The sequence below is a fragment of the Nestor notabilis genome, unplaced genomic scaffold (assembly GCF_000696875.1).
Source record: "Nestor notabilis isolate BGI_N333 unplaced genomic scaffold, ASM69687v1 scaffold1970, whole genome shotgun sequence".
In the NCBI taxonomy this organism is placed as follows: Eukaryota; Metazoa; Chordata; class Aves; order Psittaciformes; family Psittacidae; genus Nestor; species Nestor notabilis.
In genome coordinates, this window is record NW_009911402.1 from 14,138 (window position 1) to 24,014 (window position 9,877).

The 9,877-nt window shown below is 50.4% G+C and overlaps 1 protein-coding gene across 1 annotated transcript in view; it reads right to left on the reverse strand.

Moving 5' to 3' along the window:
- Positions 1 to 9,877, reverse strand: part of USP48 (ubiquitin specific peptidase 48) — a 31,221-nt gene that overhangs the window by 12,018 nt on the left and 9,326 nt on the right. Inside the window, exons 10-14 of the mRNA XM_010014440.1 lie at positions 7,531 to 7,680; positions 4,213 to 4,413; positions 2,219 to 2,333; positions 1,897 to 2,027; positions 494 to 565 (exon numbers count right to left, since the gene is read on the reverse strand). Coding sequence (XP_010012742.1) covers positions 494 to 565; positions 1,897 to 2,027; positions 2,219 to 2,333; positions 4,213 to 4,413; positions 7,531 to 7,680 — 669 coding nt within the window. The remainder of the gene's footprint in view (positions 1 to 493; positions 566 to 1,896; positions 2,028 to 2,218; positions 2,334 to 4,212; positions 4,414 to 7,530; positions 7,681 to 9,877) is intronic.

Genomic DNA, 9,877 nt, shown 5'->3' on the forward strand with positions numbered 1-9,877 from the left:
CGGACAGGACAAGGGGCATGGCTAGAACCTGCCAGAGGGGAGATTGGGATGAGCTCTGAGGCAGAAGCTCTTCCCTGTGAGGGTGCTGTGGCTGCCCCCTCCCTGGCAGTGTTCAAGGCCAGGTTGGACACAGGGGCTTGGAGCAACCTGCTCTAGTGGAAGGTGTCCCTGCCCGTGGCATGGGTTGGAGCTGGATGAGCTTTAAGCTCCCTTCACCCCAAACTGTTCCATGATTCTATGTCTCTGTGTCACTTCACCACTGATAGATGCTCCTTTGCACCCGTTTCCCTGCCTTACCAAATCTGGGCTGCAAGGTGACAGTTCGCTTGCAAATAAAGTTTGAGTGTCAAGAAACACCAGAAAAATGAGAATTAAGCACATTTCTGCAGTAACAACTCATGCTGGCCTCAGAGGGAGCAAAGGCTACAAGGTTAACGCCTTGTGCAGTGGGCAACAACAGATACATTCAGTTCCATCCCCCGGAGAGACTTACCATGTGGGCAAACGATGTCTTCATTAAAATTTAACTCCTCTTCCTCCTCTCTCTTCTCTTCATTTGATTCATCTAATTAAAGGAAACAACAAAAACCCCAACCCATCAAGATTGCACAGAGTTTCTTCCCTTAAGAAAGGGAAAATCTTTGGGGAAAGGAGCGCAGTTGCCTTCCAAATTGCGGCAAAACCCTCAACCCAAGGGAGTCTTTGGAAGGAAATTTGCTATTCTCACATGTTGTGGCCCCCGGGCAGGCGGGATTACAGCCTACAGCCCACGTAGGAGTGCTTTGAAGTGCCTGAAGCACAAGCCTGCCCTTTGTGAGACTACAAAGGACACATTTGTTAGGGCTAAACCACCACAGGGGTTCCTGGCTCCCAGGGACCGGCGTTTAACCTAAACACAAGCTAGGTGAGAGCAGAGAGAGCGGAAACCTGCTGGCAAACATCAGTGCCCTCTTTGCCTTGTGGATGCTGATCTAAACCAGATGCTGCCTGACAAACCAAGGGGGAGCCTGCCAGGGGGTGACAAGACCCACATTAATGCATAAATGATGGTTAGAACTGAAGCTCTGTAGTAATTCATTTGGCCCCTGAACTGGAGCATCATGAACAAAATAAGGTGTTAGTAAGGGTCTCTACTGACCTGCTAGACAAGTACATTGGCTTGTGAGTAATTGGAATGTACTACTCAGAGTTGTAACCTGTTAAACCACCCCCCGAGGAATGAGGAATGGTAACTGAAGTACCCTTTTTGCACTGAGTACTCCACCAGCACCAGATATGATCAGAGGGCTGTGGTGCTCTTGGAGCCTTCAAGCCCAAGATCAATGCCTTTAGCGCATCATCTCCATGTGCATTCAAGCAAGCTTCTTGCCCCGGTTCTGAAACTAAAAGCTCAACAAAATACCCAGTTTCCAAAAGTTTAAACAGCAGAAGGCAAATAAATCCCCATCTATTCTCCTAATACTCATTATATAGGCATGAAAAAGGGTTCAATTCATGACTTGTTTTCTCTTAGGCTGCATTTTCCCAGTACTGCTTTACACTGTTCCATCCACAGACCATCAATAAACATCTTCATCAAGGTAATTTTCATGTTTCTTTCCCCCCTGGGCTCCCTCATTCAGATAAAAGCAGATGAAAAGATCATGGGTCTGGGGTGGTAATTTTACACAGCTTTGTAAAACTACTTATTGCCTCCTCTTCTTCTCAGGGTGTGAAGATCACCCAGCAGTTTTGAAGCTTATCAAATAAAAAGCTCCGTAAATGAAGGAGCTTTTTATGTGATTTATTATCCTTTTCTCCCAACTCATACAAGGAAAGCCAAACAGCTACAGGAGCACCTAACGTGTCTTTTGTTAAGAGGTATTAGGCTGTGGGTCTCCACATCAGCAGAACTACCTTTGTTTTGTGTGTTTCCATTCATTTTCCCATTACTGTGCTCCGTGTCTTCGTCTTGCTCATTCAACTGCTCCAGAGCCAGCTGACGCCAGCTCCTCAAGGATGCTTTTCCAACCCAGAACCCGTCATTCCTGCAGAGAGACCACAGCGTTGGCAACACAAATCACATCTCTAGTGGGAGGTGTCTCTACCCATGGCAGGGGATTGGAACTGGATGATCTTAAGGGCCCTTCCAACCCAAACCAGGCTGTGATTCTATGATTCTATTTAAGCACCTCTCAAACCCCTCTGACAACGTTTGAAAGCGTCAGGACTTACATACCCCTTGACTGTGATCTTCAGCAAGTTGGTCACAGTTTTGTAGTCTTCATTTAAGCGGTTCTTCAGCCGCAGGATCCGACACCTTTCCACCACACAGTCCTTGCAAAGTGCTTTCACTGGGGTAACGGGGAAAGAAACACAAGTTATGTCACACATGGCTGAGCTTCTCGCTGGTTTGAAGGTGCTCAGACACATAGGTACCAACTATCCTGCCTTAAGACCGGAGGTTTCACATGTAAATGAGGAGATCCCTGGGGTCGCTGCCAGATCAGGCCACAGCTGAAGGTTAAATAAGCATAAAACACTTCAGAGGGGGTGTGATCTGTTCCACTGGCTTCACAGCTCTCCAGTACCAACAGCCTGCAATTCCAGCTGCGAGCCAGGGCATGCCAACACACAGCCAGGGGAGCCAAAAGGCAGGAAGGATTAGGCATATTGCAAGGAAAAAAACCCATATTGTGGCACTTTGAGGTTAAACCCAGAAATAACCCCCCTCCTGCAAAGCTACACTGGAGCAACAGAAGCAGAAACCCTACAGCTGGGCATGTGTTTTCCTCCGGGAGCAAGAGGGGCGCATCCAGGGAAGAAGCAGGAGAAGGCAGCGCATCCATCCATCCATCCATCCCTCCCAGCCTTACTCCACAAACAGACCCGTGGGTGACCTTCCAGTTGACTGATAAATGCTGCCCTGGTTGTTTTCCACAAAGGCTGCCTGCGTCACAGCACTTGCTGCTGGTTGTGTTTCTTCCCTATAAGCTCCTAGTAGGAGCTGAGCTAATTTGGTCTCAGCGGGAGTCATGCAGCTCCTTTACAAAAGGAACTACGCCTGGGGCTCGATTAAGGGATGCCCAAAGACTATTGGGGCTGGGCTGACCCCAAAACTCAAGATGTGTGACAAATGCCCACAACACAAGCACGTAGGCTATCAGGTATGTGCTTTCCTCGAGAGGCAGTTCAGGACAGGCTAGAAGTGACAGACAGGGATTTGTTTGGCCTGCACAGCACATCCGTGCTGCTGGCTCCAGGGAATGCTGCCCACACAGGATCTGCAGGTACTGCAGGTACAGACAAGAGCGTGGGGGGTTGCATGTGCAAGTGTTGTTACTTTCTACAATCGACTTCATTAAACTTTCCAAGGATGATGTTTAAGTTGCTTTCACAGGAGCAGCTCACGTGCAGCTTTTCCTAAATGGAGCAGAATTCAGGAATGAAACAGACCCAAGTCCCAGACAGGCTCGGCTGCATCCCCAAAGCATGAGCAGCAGCTCAGGGAGGGGATCCTGCGCCTCTGCTGTGCTCTGGGGAGATTCCCCCCTGCAGCCCTGATCCAGCTCTGGGGAACAGCACAAGAAGGACGTGGAGCTGCTGGAGTGAGGCCAGAGGAGGGCCCGGAGGTGCTGCGGGGGATGGAGACAGGCTGAGAAAGTTGGAGCTGTTCAGCCTGGAGAAGAGAAGCTGAGTGGAGACCTCAAAGCAGCTTCCAGTGTTTAAAGGGGGCTACAAGGATGCTGGAGAGGGACCTTCATCAGGGACTGTACTGATAGGACAAGGGGCATGTGTTGAAACATAAACAGGGGAGATTTAGGTTGGAAATAAAGAAGTTCTTCCCTGTGAGGGTGCTGAGGTGCTGGCACAGGGTGCCCAGAGAAGCTGTGGCTGCCCCATCCCTGGCAGTGTTCAAGGCCAGCTTGGACACAGGGGCTTGGAGCAACCTGCTCTAGTGGAAGGTGTCCCTGCCTGTCGTGGGGTTGGAACTGGATGAGCTTTAAGGTCCCTTCAACCCAAACCAGTCTGGGATTCTACGGTTCTATGACCCTGCAATCAGACTAACTGCAGTTGTTTAAATGTTAACATTTGAATGTAACCAAATCACACACTGCAGCACAAAAAATAAATAAAGTTCTGATGACAAAGGATGGGGCTCGAACCAGAACAAGGCCCTAAACCACGTTCAGACCATGAGTTGGAGAAGGCATTTTGGAGCTGACACCTTACCATTCAGCCGGGGCCCTCCTCCATATCTCCTGTAGAAGAAGTCCGCCACATACTCTGATATTCTCTTCATGATGGATATTTTGTCGGGATGGAGCTTGCCATGTGAGCAGAGGCAAGCTGTGTTATCTATGGGTTTGGGAGGAGTAGACTCATCCAGCCATTTCTGCAGCCACTCCAGAGAGATGAAGTCGTATGGGGAACCTGGGAGGGGAAAAAGCACAAAGAGAAACAAGCCCGAATTTGTCAGCGAAGGCACAACGCAGCAGATGGTATTTTATAATTACTCTGATATTAAACAGCACTTTTAAAAATTAACAAGCTATCAGTGTTGATTAAAACCCTCTGTTAAGTTCTCAAACAGCCATTACAGCTTCCGCCCACCAAGTATCATCTCAGCATCACAGGTTTAGGAGATAGGTGCTATGTGAAGTTAAGATATGCAAGAATAAGCGGTCAGTTCAAATTCAAGCAATCCATATGGAATCCCAGACCACTCCAAGTCACAGTGCTAAATCTTTAGGGCCTTAGTGGAGAGTAGTCAAGGAACGGGAAGGATTTTCCTATCAGCCACTGAGGGACAGATGTAATACCATAAGAAAGACATGGAGCTGTTGGAGCAAGTCCAGAGGAGGATCAAGGGCTGGAGCACCTCCTGTATGGAGACAGGCTGAGAAAGTTGGAGCTGTTCAGCCTGGAGAAGAGAAGCTGAGTGGAGACCTCAAAGCAGCTTCCAGTGTTTAAAGGGGGCTACAAGGATGCTGGAGAGGGACCTTCATCAGGGACTGTACTGATAGGACAAGGGGCATGTGTTGAAACATAAACAGGGGAGATTTAGGTTGGAAATAAAGAAGTTCTTCCCTGTGAGGGTGCTGAGGTGCTGGCACAGGGTGCCCAGAGAAGCTGTGGCTGCCCCATCCCTGGCAGTGTTCAAGGCCAGCTTGGACACAGGGGCTTGGAGCAACCTGCTCCAGTGGAAGGTGTCCCTACACATGGCAGGGGGCTCAACTGGAGGAGCTTTAAGGTCCCTTCCAGCACAAATCAGTCTGGGATTCTACAATTTAAGCTGTGATCATACATTAAAGGCTCTTTCCAGAGTGACCTCATTGGGTTACATTGAAAAATAAAAGGCAACAACATCAAAGACACAAGGTCAGTGCTTGCCCCGTCCCTTCAGCGCCCGACACCCCAGTGCTATTCTGGGCTGCTCCTGCCACTCAGGGTGAGACACCCTTGTGCATTTTAACATTTACAGAGCAAATGGGAACTGGCTCAAATGTTTAAGCCTGAGTGAGAGTTTCTGTTTGAGAGAGCAGCCACCTCGCCCTTGTTTGCTGAAGGTGCAAACCACGCACAAAGCACGGCTTAGCAGCAGGTCAGCGGCTGCAGGAGCACTGAAACAGCTTTGCTGAACCTCAGGTATCTCAGTTGGAACAGGGTGCCCAGAGAAGCTGTGGCTGCCCCATCCCTGGCAGTGTTCAAGGCCAGGTTGGACACAGGGGCTTGGAGCAACCTGCTCTAGTGGAAGGTGTCCCTGCCCGTGGCAGGGGGTTAGAAGGGACCTTAAAGCTCATCCATGATTCTGTGATTTAATACCAACACCTGGTATTGATGTACAAACCCTTCTATGAGGTGATTGGGAAATGAAGAAGAAATGAGGAAGAAATGAAACCTGTTCTATGCTGACACAAGGAAGGCAGGTCTGAAACCAAGGAGAAACATCACCCTTGGTTCCATTTATGAAATGAACACAAATGCTTAATGTTTTGAACAAAGGAGCAACAGAGAAGCTACAGGAAAATACTTTGTCTTCCAGCCTGTCCCAGATCTTTATGAAGCCAGGCTTCAAACCCTCTGCTCCTCTGCAGCATATCCCAGCAGTATTCCCATCTTACGCAATGCCAGACACACAGCCATGACCTCCAGAGAATTGCAGCACTGTCAGAGCTGCTTTGCTAGTTTGGGATGAAAGTGCCTCCCCCAGAAAGTGCCTTTTTCTGGGGCAGGCTCCACAAAGCTGGCAGCAAACGTCTATGCAGCTGCAGAGAGAGTCCCCAGCTCCCGCGGGATCACGCCTGGAGCAGCTCTGGAATAACGCTGCCTCCAGCTGTGCTCGTGAGCTGCTGTGGCCGCGACGTGCCCTGCAGCAGCAGTGGGTGCCCTCAGGGTCCTGTCATCTTCAGACTGAGGCAGAGGAGCTCTGCCTGCACTTGTAAAACCACCCTTTGGAGGTTTATTCCTCCTGTGTTAGAAGCAAACCTGCTGCTGCTGCTCAAGGGGAGAGCAAACACACCAGGGCTGTGCTCGCTGCTCCTTTTTAGCAGTGACTCACGGCACGTTCCTACCTCCACAGCTCTGATTTACCAGTGACATTTCACACTGCTCAGGCTCATGGGGACACGGCACAACGAGCTGTGACACCCTCGTGGCCCTGAGAGAAGCGCCTGTTGTTGGCAAACCCGGTGCACGAATTGCAGAGGCAGATGTTTACAGGAGCCACAGAGTCGGCTGCTCAGCTGCTCCCAGCTCAAGCAATGATTACCAAAAGCTAAACAACAAACTGTCTATCAGGCTGTCCAATTAAACACATTTTAAAGTCTTTAATTACAAATTTCCTGGAGTTTTTAGGAGATGGGCACAGCGGAGAGAAATTCCCCGTGTTGGATGGGCAGAGCAAGTGCCCCCTGTGCTTGTTTTGAGGGAGACAAGGCGGGGGGAGAGGGAGTAAAAATCCTTGTGCTCAGATATGCTAAGGTGACGAGACACAAGGAGTAGTAGGAAAGGATTAACCCCAGTCACTCATCAGATGGACTACAAGGCTTAGACACAGGGCTTTGGAGGCAGGGCTGAATCAAATAATTTCCTGCTGGAGGTCAGGCATTCCCATTCCCTGTTACCTGCTGATTCACTCAGATCAACAGCTCCCAGACTTGCCATGAGCTGGCAGTTTGAGACCAGCCTCTTAATTCTGCCTCAATGCTACTGAGACAAGCTGCTCACCGGGCAGAAGAACACAGTCAGCACGCATGGAAGCACACAGGAGACTGACTGATGGGGAAGGAGCAAGAGGGAATGAGCGATGCCAGAGGCCACGAGAATGAGCAGAAAAGGGAGAAAAATAGGTTAAGGCAGAAAAACAAGAGAGGGAATAGAACCCTCAGCATGCACACAGCAACAACAGGCAGCGATCACTCTGCTTTTGAAGAGGCTAATGCCTTCCAGCAGTGTCCAGGCCACAGAAGCGAGTTGTGGGTTAGTAACAAAACATTACTAATCTTAACAACAGTCTACTACAAGATACTACCACAATGTCTTACAGACCAGCTTCAGCGGGTAACCTTTTGTAGAGCTCCTTCACCTCCTCGTGCTTGATTTTGCCCCTGGCCACACTCTGCTTGCGCATCTCGGCCATTTCGTTGCACCACTCCTCGAATTTGGAGTTGTCACGTTCTACCAGCTCCTGCAGGAAAGCTGGTGGGAAAAGAAGGAAAAAACCCCAGTCATTCCAAGGAAAAATGCCAATTATGCTAATTAGCCCTGTGATGGGTTATCCAGGGATAACACGCCTAAAAATTCCCCACGCAGCTACCGACATGAGGTCTTGCCAAAGGCCAAGTGCATGGATGTTGCTTGCTCCTGTATTTATGGGTGTAGATGATTAAGTGCAATACAAAGCACCCAAGAAAATCATTTACTTGGGGCTGGTGCTGCATGAAGAGAAACCCTTTGCTTGCAAACAAGCCTATGCCAAGCGCTGGCAGTCAGGCGGCGTGCAGCGGGGTGGCTGCAGAGCTGGAGCACAGCAGGATGCTTTGCTGCCTGCTTCAGTCCCTCCCTGCTCCTCCTCTTGCTCCCACTGAGAGCAGCTCTGCTGTGCTGCCAAGGACCTGTCATTCCTGGGGGAGAAACAAGAGCTTTTCACCCTATGGGCACACCTTAAGCCTGTCCCGACATGTAGCCCCATGGGTATGAGTGAACTCAGTGAGAGGGGTTGAGCATGTTGCAAACTCAAGGACAAAAAGCCCTCAGGAGATGGCAGATAAAGATGGGAGGGTGATGGAAATAGGGATTTTTGCTGTTGCCAACGGAAAAACCCCAAAAACTCCAAACCTCAGCAGGGGAAAGAAGATAAAACACTTCCCTTGCAGGGCTGCTGTAAGCAGTGCTTTCCCCTTCCCTTATCTGAAGCCTTCTCCTATTTAGCAGTGTTTTGAAGAGCTAAAATACATCCAGAAAGGTTTAATGCTTGTGTGGCCAGAGAGGACAAGATCCACCTCGGCAGAATACATGGCATTAAAACCCGACCAGCTTGACCCCCTTGAGGTCAGAGCCAAGTTACATCTACATTCCCATCCCGGAAAAGCCGCTTTTAACGGCATCAAAGCAAAACGCCTCAAATTTACAGTTGCATGAAACCTCCCCACAACCACAGGGCTCTCTGCTGCCCTTCGCTCCCTGTTCCCTGGCAGCCTTCCATGGGAAACAAAGGCAACCGCGGGGCTGCGCAGGAATTCGGCGCTGGGTGGAGAGGCTTCTGCCGGGTTATTGTTTTGGGCAGAAGGGTAGGAGGAAAAGGAGTGCAAGAGTGCTCAGGAAACAGACTGAAACACAGTTCTGAAGCAGGAATCCACATGAATTCCCAAAGCTGTGTGGCTCAGGGGGTGGGTTTTCGTAGGGGGGGGGGACCGGAAAATGTTTGGTGGTGTTATTAAGAGGGGAAAAGCTGTAGGATTTTCCCATTCCTCATCCAGATAACTCCAAGAGCGGAGGTCCGCTGGGGATAGGCACCTCCGCTGTGCAGGAGAGGGAGGAAGGTGAACACACCTCCATCCCCACCTGCACCAGGGGCCTAATTAATATGTCTAATCAAGCAGCACACAAACGTGAAGCATCATTAAATCCACAGGCCAAATCCACCGGGATTTCTGCCACCCCCAGTCATTCTGAAGCAAGACACGAATGTGCTCATACAAAACTCCTGCTAAGGGCTTCCATCCTCTTGTTTTCACACCATTTGTGCTCAATATGGGAAAGATTAAGCAGAAGAAACCTGACATCTGTCAGGATTATTCACCTCCAGCACAGTACGTGTGCTGCTGGTGACATTTAACCGTGCTGTTCCCCTGTGCCTTCACAAACCTGAGCGGGATCCTGGCTGCTAATCCCAACACTCCCGCTGCCACACGTGTCTCCCAGGGGGACGATCTCCTCCTAACCCTTTCCCATCCTGTCTCACTGATTAAGATAGTGAAGTCTGAGCAGGCACAGGGGAAAGTGCCAGGGAAGCGCACGAGTTTCAATGGTTGTGACAACAAGTGGCCACACAGCACCTTTGGGGCCTCACAGTGGTCACTAAAGGGCTTGGAGGAAAAAAATCCAGCTCCTGGCCTGCCTGGGGCATCACCAGCACAAACACAGGGTAGGGGGGGAATGCACTGAAAGCAGCCTGGGGAGAAGGACTTGGTGGCGTTGGGTGAGGAGAAGCTCCCCATGACCCGGCTTCAGTGTGTGCTTGAACCCAGAATCCCCCCGTGTGCTGGGTGCACCCCCAGAGCGTGAGCAGCAGCTCAGGGAGCCCTGATCCAGCTCTGGGGAACGGCACAAGAGGGACATGGAGCTGCTGGAGTGAGGCCAGAGGAGGGCCCGGAGCTGCTGCGCGGGCTGGAGG